At 35.2% G+C, this 17,607-nt stretch overlaps 1 protein-coding gene across 2 annotated transcripts in view; it reads left to right on the top strand.

The window, feature by feature from the left end:
- The window catches only part of TRIM23 (tripartite motif containing 23), a 36,229-nt gene extending 19,052 nt beyond the window's left edge, over positions 1 to 17,177 (top strand). Inside the window, exons 8-12 of one of the 2 annotated variants that reach the window (XM_027041024.2) lie at positions 6,855 to 6,984; positions 7,732 to 7,842; positions 12,573 to 12,697; positions 14,865 to 14,970; positions 15,291 to 17,177. In XM_027041024.2, the coding sequence (XP_026896825.2) occupies positions 6,855 to 6,984; positions 7,732 to 7,842; positions 12,573 to 12,697; positions 14,865 to 14,970; positions 15,291 to 15,349 (531 nt within the window). In that variant the 3' untranslated portion in view covers positions 15,350 to 17,177. Of the gene's footprint in view, positions 1 to 6,854; positions 6,985 to 7,731; positions 7,843 to 12,572; positions 12,698 to 14,864 lie in introns of both variants that reach the window. The other variant, XM_027041009.2, reaches the window with a different exon arrangement.
- The last annotated feature ends 430 nt before the right edge of the window (positions 17,178 to 17,607 follow it).

Here is a 17,607-nt window from a genome sequence, read left to right as displayed (position 1 = left end):
AAATCCTTTTTTTTTTTTTTAAATTTTTTTTTAACGTTTATTTATTTTTGAGACAGAGACAGAGCATGAACGGGGGAGGGTCAGAGAGAGAGGGAGACACAGAATCTGAAACAGGCTCCAGGCTCTGAGCTGTCAGCACAGAGCCCGACGCCGGGCTCGAACTCACGGACTGTGAGATCATGACCTGAGCCGAAGTTGGACACTTAACCGTCCAAGCCACCCAGGCACCCCGAGTTTGATAAATTCTTTATAGATTTTGGATACTAACCCTTTGTCCAATATGTCATTTGCAAATATCTTCTCCCATTCTGTTGGTTGCCTTTTAGTTTTGCTGATTGTTTCCTTTGCTGTGCAGAAGCCTTTTATTTCGATAACGTCCCAATAGTTCATTTTTTATTTTGTTTCCCTTGCCTCCAGAGACCTGTCTAGTAAGAAGTTGCTGTGGCCAAGGTCAAAGTGGTTGTGGCCTGTTTTCTCCTCTAGGATTTTGATCGTTTCCTGTCTTACATTTAGGTCTTCATCCATTTTGAGTTTATTTTTGTGTATGGAATAGGAAAGTGATCTGCTTCAGCATGTTGCTGTCCACTTTTCCCAGCACAATTTTTCATTGGATATTCTTTCCTGCTTTGTCAAAGATTAGTTGGCCATACATTTGTGGGTCCATTTCTGGGTTCTCTATTCTGTTGCATTGATCTATATGTCTGATGTTGTGCCAGTACCATACTGTTTTGATGATTGCAGCTTTGTAATACAGCTTGAAGTCTGGAATTGTGATGCCTCCAGCTTTGGTTTTCTTTTTCAGTATTAGTTTGGCTATTTGGGGTCTATTATGGTTCCATATAAATTTTAGAACTGTTTGTTCTAGCTCTGTAAAGAATGCTGGTGTTATTTTGACAGGGATTGCATTGAATGTGTAGAGTGGGTAGTATAGACATTTTAACAGTATTCTTCCTATCCAGGAGCATGAAATATTTTTCCATTTCTTTGTGTCTTCTTCAATTTCTTTCATAAGCTTTCTATAGTTTTCAGCATACACATCTTTTACCTCTTTGGTTAGATATCTTATGGTTTTTGGTACAGTTGTAAATGGGATCGATTCCTTGATTTGTCTTTCTGCTGCTTCGTTATTGGTGCATAGGAATGAAACAGATTTCAGTATGTTGACTTCATATCCTACGACTTCATGTATCAGTTCTAGCAGTTTTTTGGTGGAGTCTTTCAGGTTTTCCACGTAGAATATCATGTTGTCTGCAAAGAGTGAAAGTCTGCCTTCTTCCTTGCCAATTTTGATGCCTTTTATTTCTTTTTTGTTCTCTGAGGCTAGGAATTCCAGTACAACATTGAACAACAGTCTTGAGAATAGACATCCCTGTCATGTTCCTGCCCTTAAGGGAAAAACTCTCAGTTTTTCCTCATTGAGGTTAATATTGCAGGTCTTTTGCATATGGTCTTTATGATGTTGAGGTATGCTCCTTCTGTCCCTATTTTCTTGAGGGTTTTTATCAAGAAAGGATGCAGTATTTTGTTAAATGCTTTTTTTGCACAGGATAAGGATCCTGTGATTCTTATCGTTTCCTTTATGAGTGTGATGTATCACATTGATTGATTTACAGATATTGAACCAGCCCTACAGCCCAGGAATAAATTCCATTTGATCATGGTAAAGAATTATTTTAAAGTATTGTTGGATTTGATTTAGTAATATCTTGTTGAGGATTTTTGCATCCATGTTCATCAGGGAAATTGATCTGTAATTTTCTTTTTTGGAGGGGTGTTGTCTGGTTTGGGGATCAGGGTAAAGCTGGCCTCATAGAATGAGTTTGGAAGTTTTCCTTCCATTTCTATTTTTTGGACTAGCTTCAAAAGAATAGGTATTTACTTTTGTGTAAATGTTTGGTAGAATTCCTCTGGGAAGTCATTGGCTCGGGACTCTTGGTTGTTGGGAGATTTTTCATTGCTTATTCAATTTCTTTACTGATTATGGGTCTGTTCAAACTTTCTATTTATTCTTCAGTTGGGGTAGTTTATATGCTTCTAGGAATTTATCCATTTTTTCCAAATTGCCCAATTTGTTGGCATATAATTATTCATAATATTCTCTTAGTATTGTTTTTATTTCTGTGGTGTTGGTTGTGCTCTCTCCTCTTTAATTCGTGATTTTATTTATTCAGGCCCTTTTTCTTTTTGATAAATCTGGCTAGGTGTTCATCAATTTTTAAAAATTCTTTCAAAGAACCAGCACTTAGTTTCATTTATCTGTTCTACTGTTTTGTTTTTTTTTTTTTATTTCAATAATTGATTTCTGCTCTAATCTATTATTTCTCTTCTGCTGGTTTTGGGCTTTATTTGCTGTTGTTTTTCCAGCTCCTTTAAGTGTAAGTTAGGTTGTGTATCTGAGACCTTTTTTCCTTCTTTGGGAAGGCCTGGATTGCTATATACTTATCTCTTATGACCACCTTCACTGCATCCCAAGGATTTTGGACTGTCATGTTTTCATTTTCATTGGCTTCCATGTAATTTTTAATTAGAGTCTCAGTTTATGGAGATCACAACACACAACCAGTGCCAGGTTTTGCTGCACTCTGGCATCTTTGTCCCAGTACCAGAAAACGTGGCTGCTCTCAGGGGTCTGCTGGGACTTTTGCCCACAAGAAGGCTATATGGCATCTACCAAATGCACTCCAAGCAGGGGAACTGGTTCTCCTCATGTGGCACACAGATCCCTCAGACTCACTGCCTGCTCCTGGGGATTCACCCTGCTTCCTCACCAGAGCAGTGGCAGGCACTGAGCTCTGAACCTTCAGACTCTGCACTCCACTGTTTGTAGAATTCTGGTGATATTGAAACCCTCTCCTTTCTCCTTGTCACTGGTTTTGGGGAATAGATTTCTTGTCAAGTCCTCTGTGAGTATTTTCACTGTTTCTCTCTTTCCAGCTACTTTCAGGGGTAGTGCTTTTCTTTGCCATCCTGATGCCCTCCTCTGTCCCCCTTTCTCTTTCTATGTCCTCTCTCCATGAAAATGGCTCCTTACCCTCCACAGCTCCATGGCTTTTCTCTCCCCCAGTTCACTTCTCTGCTCCACGCACTGCTAAGCTCTCTGGCTCAAAGTATGCACATTGTTGTGTTAATCCTTACATCAGTTTCCTAGGTATTCAAAATGGTTTGATGCTGATCTAGCTATGTTTCAGGGGACAAGACAAGCTCAGGGTCCCTGTACTACTCTGCCATCTTTACTCCCAGTTTTTAATTTCATCTGTCCTTATCCCCATTCCCCTTTCTATCTGTAGTCTCCGAGGTTATTTTGAAATAAACCCCAACATATTTCATCTATGAAATATTTTTGTGTGTATTTCTAAAAGGTAAGGGCTTTAAAAAAATACATAACCAAAATACTGTTATAAAACCTAAAAAAATTAATAATCTTAATATTAACCATTATCCAGTTAGTTATTGAAATTTCCCAGATGGTTCAATTTTTTTTGTTTTTTTCTGGAAACAGAATCCAGCTAAATAAGGCTTATACTTGACATTTGGTTGTTGTGTTTTGGTCTCTTTTAAAGGGAATTCCCCCTAATTTAAAAGGTTCATGTATTTAATTTTGCTTTCTCTTTTTAGGTACTTTTTTTTTTTTAAACTTAATCTTGTTCTTTTTTAAAAGTTTATTTATTTGTTTTTAGAGAGAGAGAGAGAGAGAGAGGGTGTGTGCAAGCATGTGCACAAGCAGGGGAAAGGCAGAGAGAGAGGGAGAAAGAACGCCAAGCAGGCTCCACTGGCAACAATCTCACGACAGTGAGATCATAACCTATGCTGAAATAAAGAGTCAGACTAATTGACCGAGCCACCTAGGCACCCCAAAACTTAATCTTGTTTTATAATTATGTGAAACATTTACATAGTCCAGAGTCAAATCTACAAAGCAGAATTCATTTAGAGAAGTCTAGCTTCTATCCCTGACCCCTCCACATTTTCCCTCCTTTCTTCATAGAAAACCATAAAGAATTTTTTCTTAGTTTTGGGGCTCCTGGGTTGCTCAGTCGTTTGAGTGTCTGACTCTTGATTTTGGCTCAGGTCATGATCTTGGATTCATGAATTCAAGCCCCACATTGGATTCCTCATTGATAGTGCGATGCCCGCTTGGGATTCTGTTTCTCTCCTTCTCTCTCTGTTCCTTCCATGCTTGTTCTCTCTTCAAAATACATAAACTTTAAAAACTTAAAAAAAAAAAGAGTTTTTTTCTTAATTTTATTCATCATTTAAAAAATATAGAGAAATACATCTATATATTTGTATGCACTTTGATCACATTTAAAGGTAAACTATAGTACACATTTCTCCACGATGTTCTTTTGACATACTCGTATGTCCTGGCGATTACTCCATAGCAGTAGTATGTGATATTTTCTATTACTTTTTACAACCTCAAGGTACTGTATTGTGCATATATACCATATTTTTGTGTGTCGTGTGGTAAAAATACAAAAAATTACTATCTTAACCATTTTTAATTATACAGTTCAGTATTGTTAAGTATATTCACATTGTGTGAAACAGATCTCTAGGAATTTTAATTTTGAAAAACTGAACCTCCACACCATATAAACAATAAGTCTCCTTTTCCCCTCTCTCACCATCTGTTGGTAACTACCATTCTATTTTTTTCTCTTTGAATTTGACTATTCTGACTATTTGACTATTTGACTATTCATATAAATAGAACCATATAGTAGTTGTCTTTTTTGTGACTGGCTGATTTCAATTAGTATAGTATGCTCAAAGTTCACGCATATTGTGGCATATGACAGAATTTTCTTCTGTTTTAAGGCTGAATAATACTTCATTGTTTGTATATACCACCTTTTGTTTATGCATTCATCTACTGATGGACATTGGGGTTGCTTCTACATTTTGGCTACTGTGAATAGGGTGTTACTGTGAACATGGGTGTTCAGTTATTTCTTTTAGATCTTGCTTTTATTTCTTTGGGATATAGATCCAGAAATGAGATTACTGGATATGGTAGTTCTATTTTTAATTTTTTTTATTTTTTGAGGAAATGTTGTTTTCCATAGTGGTTGCACCATATTGTAATTCCTGCCAACAGTGCACAAGGGTTGCAATTTCTCCACATTTTCACCAACACATGTTAATTTTTGTTTTTGTTTTCTTTATTTTTTATTTTAGAGAGGGGGAGAGAGGCAGAGGGAGAGAGAGAATCTTAGGCAGGCTCCATGCTCAGTGCAGAGTCTGATGTATGGCTCAATCCCAGGACCCTGGGACCATGACCCAAGCCAAAGTCAAGAGTCAGACACTCAACCCACTGAGCTATCCACGTGCCCCTGTTCTTGTTTTAGATTGTAGCCATCCTGCTGGGTGTGAGGTGATATCTCATTGTGGCTTTGGTTTGCATTTCTCTGATGATTAATGAAGTTGAGCTTTTCACATGCTTATTGGCCATTTTATATCTTCTTTGGAGAAATTTTGTACAAGTTCCTTGCCTGTTTTTAAATTATTTGATTTTTGTTGTTGTTGTTGAGCCTTAGGAGTTCCTTATATATTCTGGATAGGGGTCCATGATTACATATATGATTGGCAAATACTCTCTCCCATTCTGTAGGTTGCTTCTTCACTCTCTTGGTAGTGTCCTTTGATTCACAGAAGTTTTTAAGATTGACATGGTCCGATTTGTCTATTTTTGCTTTAGTTGAATGTGTTTTTGGTGTTATATCCAGGAAATCACTCCAAATCCATTATCAAGAAAATTTTGCATTGTGTTTTCTTCTAAGAGTTTTCTATTTTTGGATCTCATGTTTGGGACCTTTATCCATATGTGTGTGTATGTACACACACACACACACACACACACACACACACACACACACACAAATACATATGGAGAGGCTGAGGGAGAATCTCAAGCAGGCTCCACACTGTCAGCGCAGAGCTTGACTCAGTTCTCAGTCTCATGAACCGTGAGATCATGACCTGAGCCAAAATCCAGAATCGGATGCTTAACTGACTGATCTACCCTGGCGCCCCTATCCATATTTAAAATCCAAATTTTCATAATTGTTGTATGTTCTTTGTAAATCTACCCTTTTGTCATTATATAATGACCTTTTGTCTCTTACTAACAGTCTGATTTAAAGTCTATTTTGTCTGGAATATCTTTTTCTTTTACTTTCAGCCTTCTTGTGTTCTTAGAAATGAAGTGAGTCTCTTGTAAATAGCATATTGTTAGATCTTGTTTTTTTAATCCATTTAGTCAAACTTTTTTTGTTGGAGAGTTAATTTCATTTAAAGTTATTATTAATAGGTAAGGACTTAATATTGCCTTCTTAGTTACTGTTTTTTGTTTATATCTTGTAGCTTTTTTGTCATCTTGTAGCTTTCCTCCTACTGCTACCTTCTGTGTCTCATTGGTGTTTTAGTGTCATGGTTTGATTTCCTTCTCATTTCCTTATGGATTTTTGTGTGTTTACACTGCTGTTACAAAGAACATTTTGTTATAATATTCTGTTTGAAAGTGGTAACATTTTAACTTCATTTGTGTATAAAAACTATTGTTTTTTAGCTCCACCTCCCCATACTTTATGTTATTGATGTCACAAATTACATATTTGTACATTGTATACCTGTTAACACAGGCTTATAGTTTTTTGTTTTTGTCAGTTGAGTTCTATGAAGAATTAGATCTATGCACCAAAATTATAATACAAAAATATAATAATAAAGGTTCCTCTCAGAGAAACGAGTAGGAGATGAAATAATTAACAAAGGTATTATAAATAAAAGTATAACTGCCAATACTTTTTAACTCTATATCAAAATAAGATTTAAATTTTTAAAAATTACAGGACAATAGAGTTCACATTGGACCAAAAATGGAAATTCGAGTTGTTACATTAGGATTAGATGGTGCTGGAAAAACTACTATTTTGTTTAAGTTAAAACAGGATGAATTCATGCAGCCTATTCCAACAATTGGTAAGTATGAGTATTGCTTTTTACTTTAATGGACATTTTATAGACAAACTCTAGCTTACATCTGAGTTCTTGAGGGTTTTATTTTATGCTAGTATGGCGTGGAGGTGGGCTCTTTACTGGCTCTAAGACACTACCATGTCAGAAAAAAAAAAATGCAAGATCCAGTGACTGTGTGATTGAAATGTCGATGGTGGGATATTGAGAATGAATAGGGGTGCCTGGGTGGCTCAGTCGGTTAAGTGTCAGACTGTATTTCAAGCACAGGTCATGATCTCACGGTTTGTGAGATTGAGTCCTGTATTGGGCTCTTTGCTGATAGCACAGAGCCTGCTTGGGATGCTGTGTCTTCCTCTTTCTCTGCCCGTCCCCTGCTCGTGCACTTTCTCTCTCTTTCTCTCTGTATCTCAAAGTAAATAAATAAAAAAAGGAAAGAACAGAGTATTGGTGGGACAGTTGGAAGGATTAAAGGATTGGTGTCAAGGTGAGGGAGTAGTAGTGGTGCAGAGCACTCAGTTATTTGAGTTTCAGGATCTAAGGATCCTGGTGGAGGTTTAGAGAGCTAACAGCTGTTAAAGGTATATATTCCTCATATAGATTTATTAGGAGTGGAGTTGGTTGGGCCGCAGTATATATTGCTGTATGAAGATAATTTGTATACGACAGTTATAAACTGTGGGTTGCCTGTGTTTGATGTGTTACTTATTATAAATACAAGTTCAGTATTAAAGTAACTTTTTTAACAAACAGGTTTTAATGTGGAAACTGTAGAATACAAAAATCTGAAGTTCACTATTTGGGATGTAGGTGGAAAACACAAATTAAGACCATTGTGGAAACATTATTACCTCAATACCCAAGGTAAGAGTGAAAAATGATATCTTAATTTTTCAGAATTTTAGGATGCCATTTTCAATGGAATAGATTTAACTAGTGAAGTTTATTTTATTTAAAAAGTGAAGGTAGAAGACTGGGATATGTGCTTTGTTTTATTTCATGAAAAACCATAATTTATATCTTGGCAGTGAAGAGATAAAACCATAATATATATCTTGGCACTTTGTTATTAGTGTTCATGTAAGTGTGATCACTGGCAATATCATAATATAGGGTAGAATTCTTGGTGTATGGTTCTGCTGCTCTCTTCAATTCAGTTAAATATTTATCTCATTGGAATATCAATAGCTCCATTCCTTTATTTCCATTAACAATAAGTAATCTGCAGTGGTTTGCTTTTGGCCAAAATGTGTTTTACCACATATTCCACCTAGCATTTATTTATATTTTGGCCACATTCTATGCTTTTGCATATACCCAACATGAAGCTTTTGTTCATGCCACCTATTTCATATGTCATCCTACTTTCCACCTAGAAGAGAAGCTAAGTAATTATTTTTACTTGGGGATTTTTGATGCTTAGGTTAGTATAAGCCATTGACTAATAGGGGGAAAATGGGCTTTTAAACATGAGAAATGGTTGATAGAATGTTTAGCTACATAAGGTAGCTGGAAGGATTTCAAAAGAGAGTCAATTCAGTAGATACTTGTGACGTTTCTGCTGTGTGTTTTGAATACAATATATGTGGAAAGTGCTGTGCTAGGCACCTAGAGAGAATACTTGGGAGAGATAAAGGTGGTGATTTATTTAGACTCTTTTTTTGGAAAGGGAAATGGTAATCAAAGAACAAGTAGTATCATAGTCCATAAAACAAATCTCAACAAATTGAAAAAGATTGAGGTTCTACACATCTATTTTGACCACATTGCTATGAAACTAGAAGTCATCCACAAGAAACAATCTGGAAAGACTACAAATACATAAAGGTTAAATAATATGCTACAAGGAGCGTCTGGGTGGCTCAGTCGGTTGAGCGTCCGACTTCAGCTCCGGTCATGATCTCACAGTTCATGAGTTTGAGCCCCACGTCGGGCTCTGTGCTGACAGCTCAGAGCCTGGAGCCTGTTTCAAATTCTATGTCTCTCTCTCTCTGCTCCTCCCTGGCTCATGCTCTGTCTCTCTCTCCTTCAAAAATAAATAAAAACATTTAAAAAAATTAAAAAATAATAATATGTTATGAAACAATGAATCGGTCAACCTGGAAATAAAAGAAGAAGTAAAAAAGTACATGAAAGCCAATGAAAATGAAAACACAATGGTTCAAAACCTTTGGGATGCAGCAAAAATGGTTCTAAGAGGGAAGTTTATAGCAATACAGGTCTACCTCAAGAAACAAGAAAAATTTCAAATAAACAACCTAATCTTACACCTAAAGGAGGTAGAAAAAGAACAAAGTCCGAAACCAGTAGAAGTTAGGAAATAATAAAATTAGACAATAAATAAATGATCTAGAAATGAAAAAACCAATAGAACATATCAGTGAAACCAGGAACTGGCTCTTTGAAAGCCAATAAAATTGATAAACCCTAGCCAGCCTTACCAAGAAAAATAGAGAAAGGACCCAAGTAAATAAAATCACAAATGAGAGAAAAGAAATAACAACAAACACCACAGAAACACAATTATAAAAGAATGTTATGAAATACTATGTGTCACCAAGTTGGACAACCTAGAAATGGATAAATTCCTAGAAACATATAAACTACCAAAACTGAAGGAAGATGAAATAGAAAATTTGAACAGACTGAATACCAGGAAAGGAACTGAATCAGTAATCAAAAAGTAAGCACAAGTCCAAGACCAGACAGATAGTTTCACAGGCAACTTCTACGAAACATTTAAAGAAGAGTTAGTACCTGTTCTTCTCGTACTATTCCAAAAAATAGAAAAGGAAAACTTCCATATTCATTCTATGAGGCCAGCATTACCTTGATACCAAAACCAGATGGATCCCACTGAAAAAGAGAAATACCTTTTTTTCATCTATATCTTATATATCTTTTAAAAATATCAGGCCAATATTTCTGAACACATCTGCAAAAAATCCTGTACAAAATACTAGCAAACTGAATCCAACAGTACATTAAAAGAATTATTCACTATGATTAAATGGGATTTATTCCTGGGTTGCAAGTGTGGTTCAATATTCACAAGTCAGTCAACATGATATATCACATCAGTAACAGAAAGGATAAGAAACATATGATCATTTTAATGGATGCAAAAAAGCACTTTACAAAGTACACCTATTAATGATAAAAACCCTCAACAAAGTATGTTTAGGGGGAACATACCTCAACATAATAAAAGCCAACTATGAAAAACCCACACCTAACATCATCTTCAATGGGGAAAAACTGAGAACCTTTTCTCTAAGGTCAGGAACAAGACAAGGATGTCCATTCTTCCCACTTTTATTCAACATAGTACTGGAAGGCCTAGCCACAGCAATCAGACAAAAAAGGAAATAAAAAGTATCTAAATCAGTAAGGAAGAAGTAAAACTTTCACTATTTGCTGATGACATGACAGTATACATAGAAAACCCGAAAGACTCCACCAAAAAACTGATAAATAAAGTCAGTAAAATCATAGGATACAAAATCAGTGTACAAAAATCTGTTGCATCTCTATACACCAATAATGAAGCAGCAGAAAGAGAAATTAACAAACCTACTTATAATCGCACCCAAAATAATAAGATACTTAGGAGTAAACCTAAGCAAACAGATGAAAGACCTGTACTCTGAAAACTATAAAACACTGATGAAAGAAATAGAAGATGACACAAAGAAATGGAAACACATCCCATGCTCATGAATTGGAAAAACACATAATGTTAAAATGTCCATACTACCCAAAGCAATCTACTGATTTAAAGCAATACCTATCAAAATAACATCAGCATTTTCACAGAGCTGGAACAAACAATCCTAAAATTTGTATGGGACCTCAATAGCCCAACTAACCAAAGCAGTCTTGAAAAAGAAAAGCAAAGCTGGAGGCATCAGAGTTCTGGACTCTTAAGTTATATTACAAAGCTTTAATAACCAAAACAGTATGGTACTGGCAGAAAAACAGACAAATACATCAATGGAACAGAAGAGAGAACCCCAGAATGAACCCACATCTGCTATGGTCCACTAATATTTGACAAAGCAGGAAAGAATATCCAATGGGAAAAAGATAATCACTTTAGTTGGGAAAACTGGACAGCGACTGCAAAAGAATGAAACAGGACCACTTTCTTAAACCATACATCAAAATAAATTCAAAATGGATTAAAGACCTGAATGTGAGACCAACAAATATAAAAACCCTAGAAAAGAGCACAGATAGTAATTTCTCTGATATTGGCCATAGCAATTTTGTTCTAGATAGGTCCCCTGGGGCAAGGAAAATAAAAAGAAAAATAAACTATAGGGACTACACCAAAATAAAAAGCTCCTGTACAGCAAAGGAAAAATTAACAAAACTAAAAGGCAGCCTATGGAATGGGAGAAGATATTTACAAATGACATACCTGATAATAAAATATATAAAGAACTTCTACAACTCAACACCCAAAAGCCAAATAATCCAAGTAAAAAATGTACAAGATGACATGAACAGACATTTCTTCAAAGAAGACAAATAGATGGCCAACGGACACATGAAAAGATGCTCATCATCACTTATCATCAGGGAAATGCAAATCAAAACTACAATAAGATATCACCACACATCTGTCAGAATGGCTAAAATCAACAACACAAGAAACAACAGGTGTTGGCAAGGATGTGGAGAAAAAAAGGAGCCCTCTTGCACTGCTGATTGGAATGCAAACTGGTACATCCACTGAAAAACAGAATGGTGTTTCCTCAAAAAGAATAAATAGAACTACCCTATGATCCAGCAATCACACTACTAGGTGTTTACCCAAAGAATACAAAAACACTAATTCAAAGGGATACATGAACCCTGGTATTTATTGCAGCAGCATCTATAATAGCCAAATTATGGAAACAGTCCCAAGTACCCACTGACTAATGGATAAAGAAGATGTGGTGTGTGTATGAACTGGAATATTACTCAGAAATAAAAAAAGAATGAAATCTTGCCACTTGCAATGACATGGGTGGAGCTAGAGAGTATAATGCTAAGTGAAAGAATTCAGAGAAAAATACCATGATTTCACTCACGTGGAATTTGAGAAACAAATGAGCAAAGGGGGAAAAAGGGACAAACCAAGAAACAGACTCTTAACTATAGTGAACAAACTGATGGTTACTAGAGGGGAGGTGGGTTGGGGGGATAGGTGAAATAGGTGATGAGGATTAAGGAATGCACTTATTGTGATGAGCATCAGGTGATTAAAATAAAAACTTAACAAGTAGCCTCATTAGGGAGATCTTGAGAGGTATATTTTCATTAAGAGAAAACTGTTAATTCATTTACACAACAATTTGTGTTTGATGAAACAAGTATGGTAAATCCTGTATAGAAGGGGAAATGAAGAGAGCTGAAAAGTTATGTGAACTATGTGAAGCCATACTCCTAAGTATTGCTAGGTGCTGTCAGAGCAGCCTTTCTGAAAAACATAGTAGATAGTAGACTAACCATAATGTAATAACGAGAGCATAAAATATTTGGTCATTTACTTAAAGTTAACCAATGGCTAATTAGATTCTTTTTTTTTTTTTTAATTTGGCTAGCTGTTGTATTTGTTGTTGACAGCAGTCATAGAGACAGAGTTAGTGAAGCACACAGTGAACTTGCAAAGTTGTTAACAGAGAAAGAACTCCGAGATGCTTTGCTCCTGATTTTTGCTAACAAACAGGTAACACATTTGTATTTCAGAATACTTACTTTAGTAGTTCTGTGCATTCTACATCCTAAGGTAACTGGAAAGATTTCAAAACAGATAATTCAGTAGATATTTATGAAGTTTCTGCTGAGTATTTTGAATACAGTCTATGTGAAAAATGCTATAGTTGTTACCTTAGAGTATCTAAAAATGTAGTTGACGCTTTCCAGAAACTCCTAGGAATGCCTGAGTGTCTCAGTCAGTTAAATGTCTGACTCTTGATCTCGGTTCAGGTCATGATCATACAGGATTGAGCCCTGCTCTGCACAGACAATGCAGGGCCTGCTTGGGATTCTCTGTCTCCCTCTCTCTGTCCCTCCCTTGCTGCCTCTCTCTCTAAAAATAAATAAATAAACTAAAAAAAACAAACAAACAAACTCCTATATAGGGATGTAAACATGTAAGTGAATGTATATGAGATTTTAATACATAGAAAACTAGTAAGTAACTTCAGTAATATTAACAACATATTATGAGAAATTAGAGTAGTTTTAAAGGTGGCATCTTGTCAAAGATTTGTAAAAAGTAGGTTCTGAGTTGAAATTATGACAAGAGTTGAAATTATGGATAGGACTTTAAATATGTGAAACAAAGAACATTGCAGGCAGAGAAAATAAAAGCATGAGTATTTTTAGGGAGTATAAGCAGGGTGGATAGCAGTTTAAAGAGACTTCATGAAGGTAGATTTGTTAGAATTTGATGACTGAATGGGGAAAGGTGAAGGACAGGGAGAAGCTGCTGATTCCTAGATCTTGAGCTATGCTTGTAGGAGGATGAGAATGCCTTCAAGGGCAATAGAGAGGCAAAGAGTAGGATGAAGAATAAAGGATTTTCCTCTTAATAAATAAAAAGATGAACTATTAAGAATAGATACACTTTGCTTTACTTACTATTAAAAACATGCAGGGGCCCCTGGGTGGTTAAGCGTCTGACCTTGGCTCAGGTCATGATCTCACAGTTTGAGTTCAAGCCCGGGGTGAGTTGACAGCTCAGAGCCTGGAGCCTGCTCAGTATTCTGTTTCTCCCTCTCTCTCTGCCCCTCCCCCACACTTTCTGGCTCTATCTCAAAAGTAAATAAACATTTAAAAAAAAATTTTAAGGGGCGCCTGGGTGGCTCAGTCGGTTAAGCGGCCGACTTCGGCTCAGGTCATGATCTCGCAGTCCGTGAGGTCGGGCTCTGTGCTGACAGCTCAGAGCCTGGAGCCTGTTTCAGATTCTGTGTCTCCCTCCCTCTGACCCTCCCCCATTCATGCTGTGTCTCTCCCTGTCTCAAAAATAAATAAACGTTAAAAAAAAAATTAAAAAAAAAAATTTAAAAACACAAATAAGGCAATGTTAAATACCCTTTTCCACTTACATTGTTAACGATAAAAATGTTTGATAATCTTCAGACTCACATATACTGTTGCTGTAGTTATTAAATGGAGACATTTTCTTGGAGGGCATTTTGGCAGTACCATACCTGTCAAAATTTTAGATGCATGTGCCCTTTTACCTTGTAATTCGACCTCTAGTAATGTATTCCGCAGACAGATATCCTAAGGTTATTTCACAGATAATGTTGCAGATGTATGTAGATAATCTACATACAATGTAGAAGTCTGCTTGTCCAGCTAATGGAAAGATACCTATCCTCAAGGTGTGTATTAAAAACAAAAAAACTAAAGTATGTTTGTTTATGTTTATTTGCATGAATGTGCATAGAACTTATATGGAAAAATATATAAGAGATTATAACATGGTTGCTTTTGGGAAGTAGGGGTGTTCAGGAGTATTTGGAGTGGGAGTTTAATAACTGTTCATTGTATGAATTCTGTACTTAAGGCATTTTGGTGATACACATGTTAATCTTTCTCTTTTAAGTTGATGCCTTATGACTCAGGCAGTGGCTTTCATTCAGGCTGCATGGCCTTTACTGATTTCACTGTAAGGCTATTCTTACTGTACTATAAATGACCTTTATCAGAACTTTTCTACTTATTAATCATTGAATAATTATTGAAAGGTGAATCTAGGTTTTAACTTTAGGCTTCTGTTAGAATGGCACCAATGGAATTCTGTATAAATAGTAATAATTGGAAAAATGAGAATTTTGATGGGCTGATTATTAAAAAATTTCTGATATGTGTATATCTTTCAGGATGTTGCTGGAGCTCTGTCAGTAGAAGAGATCACTGAACAACTTAGTCTGCATAAATTGTGCTGTGGCCGTAGCTGGTATATTCAGGGCTGTGATGCTCGAAGTGGTATGGGACTATACGAAGGGTTGGATTGGCTTTCACGGCAACTTGTGGCTGCTGGAGTATTGGATGTTGCTTGATTTTAAATGGAGCAGTTATTTAAACTCTTTTGTGGTTAAGAGTTATTTTGCACATAATGTAAGAAATTCTACATCTCAAAGATAGTTTATTTAGGGTGTATATTTAAAATGAATCTTGGTTGGGGAATTCAGTACAATGTGGCTTTGAAAAAAGTTACTCTTAAACATTTGACTGAACAGATTAAATTGCATTAAACAGGGACTTCTTAAATATACATTTTTTAAAACATACATTTGTTATTTAAGTTTTTCACATTATATGTGATCCCTATGTTGGGAAAGAAGTAGTCACAGAGAAAGGGTAAGTGAAGGTTTATTGTTTCAGTGAAAAAAGAATAGCCAACTGAGTGCCTAATGCAAACTTTGTGAAGCAAATAAAACATAGCTGCTTTAACTTGCCTTTTCACTGGATTTTGGCAGTGTTTAATAGCAAAACACCAGTGACTTAATCAAATAGAATCCAAACTGCATCTTTGGGTAATAGGATTACTTTACTTTTATGTTCAATATAACAGAACACTTTTAATGCTAAGAACTATAAACTACATAAAGTTAGTATTTTATAGTGTTTTATTAAAACTTTCTCCTAAGCCCTTTTGTATAAAACCCACTGAGTCAGATGAAATGCTATCTAACTAGGTACGGCTGTCAGATTAGTATTAAACTGAAGAAAAATAATAAAACTGTGAAAGTCAGTTATGTTGTAGTTAATCTTCACTTATGAAAGACCCATTTCCAGGGTTGAACCTGGTTATATTATTTCCTAGGTCACAGCTCTAAATTGGTCCTTCTGTTTTTCAACATGTTTAAAGTAGTTAGTAGAGTTCCTTTTAAAAATAATATTGCATCCTTAGTGGGAATGATTATAGGTAAAATGTAGTTAAGTTACACATAGAGCCAGGGTTGGCTTTAAGTAAAAGACAGAAGTAGAAATGCAGAAAACTACATTTATCTTTAGACAAGGCATTTAAGCAGTGGAGAATCAGTTACGTTAAGTGCTTTCCCAAAATAAATGCATTTATCTTGACAAAATGTTACCAAGGCTCTTCATAAGGCTTTGAAAAGTTATTTGAGAAAGAATATGTCTAAGAAAAGATAAGAAATGTTCAGAAAGTTTACATCACATTTATTATGCAGTGTTGTAAAAGTTTTAAAATTTTCTGCTTTTTACTGTTTTTCATTTTTTTAAGGATACTCACTTATTATGGCAGTAGGATTTACATTTAAACATCGCTAGATTGGATTTTATTTTATTTTTTATTAAATGCTCTTCATCCTTATAGATGAAGTTGAATCCTGTCTTATTAGTTCAACTGCTAGGAGATGTGGGTCTTAGGTGGCACTGTTTTGGTTCCGTCTCTTCAAATGTACTTTTGTTTGTTTAAAATAAACAGCATAACTTTTAGAAAACAAAGCATTAGGAAAAAAAGTCCATCAGTGTTATGGGCACTGTGTAAATAAGTAAATATTTCATCCTTTATTTTTCAAGTAAAAGTCATGCTGTTACAAGTGTAATTTGTGCATATAAGTAATACTTATGAATTAAATTATTTAATATTTGATTACAGTAACTGTGAAAAATAAAAAAAATGTGTTAACATTTGCCTGTGAGCCATTGAACTGTTTTCTCTACTAGGTAATTGAAAAAAAGAAAAAGTCTAACACTAACATGTAAACATGTTTTTCTTGTAAATTAAGTTTATTTCACCAATTTTGCTAAACTTTGTAATTCACATTCTTAGCATATTATTAAACGCAATGTAAAATATGTGCTTAGACCTGAGTATAATGTACATAATAGTGTTTGTGTGTGATTTTTTTTTTTTAAGAAATATTTTTCTCAGGCCCTTATGACTATGTGTGGTTGTATTCTTTCACTGATCATTAGTTAAGATTCTGCTGGTTCCCTCTGGGAAATATCAAATTTAATAACGAGAGAGATGTTTTAAGTACAGTCTATTTGGATTTGCCTCCTAGCTCTGAATTTCTGTATTAAGCCTAAATATTATTGTATGGTTTATGTAAAGCAGGTTTTACAAGTGTGTAGCCCTGGTGTATAATTCCGGAATGCTTTATTATCACCAGAAGCCATTATTTGCATTACATATAGGCAGCAATAAAATGTTAAAATCATTTTAAAGAAGTCCTATCATTATTCCAAAAATTCTGTTTCATGTGCAATCTATCTAGTAATAGAGTATAGCTAGTAACCAATTAAAAAAGTAATTTGTGCTGTTGTTAAGAAAAAGAAAACAAAATGGAATAGGATTGACTTCCATGTCAAATTTGAGTTGTAGTTTATTAAAGATTTAGAAATAATTTATTCTGTAGTTGCAAGGTAAGTCTGACTTAAAATGAGTATTATAGATAGTGTCTTGAAAGGAGAACTACAATTTTGCATTAAAGTGAAACTCCTGCCTTTTAAATTTTAAATAACTGTTTTAGAAAATGGCTGCGAAAACTTAGCTGTAGCCTATGAACTAATTTGCTAAAAGACATTTTATGTATCATTGAGGTACCTTTCAATTTGCAAAGTGGTAAAAAGGAAGATTGTTTCATTTTC

Source organism: Acinonyx jubatus, chromosome A1 (genome assembly GCF_027475565.1).
Source record: "Acinonyx jubatus isolate Ajub_Pintada_27869175 chromosome A1, VMU_Ajub_asm_v1.0, whole genome shotgun sequence".
NCBI lineage: Eukaryota > Metazoa > Chordata > Mammalia > Carnivora > Felidae > Acinonyx > Acinonyx jubatus.
This window is presented reverse-complemented; position numbering and strand designations above follow the sequence as displayed.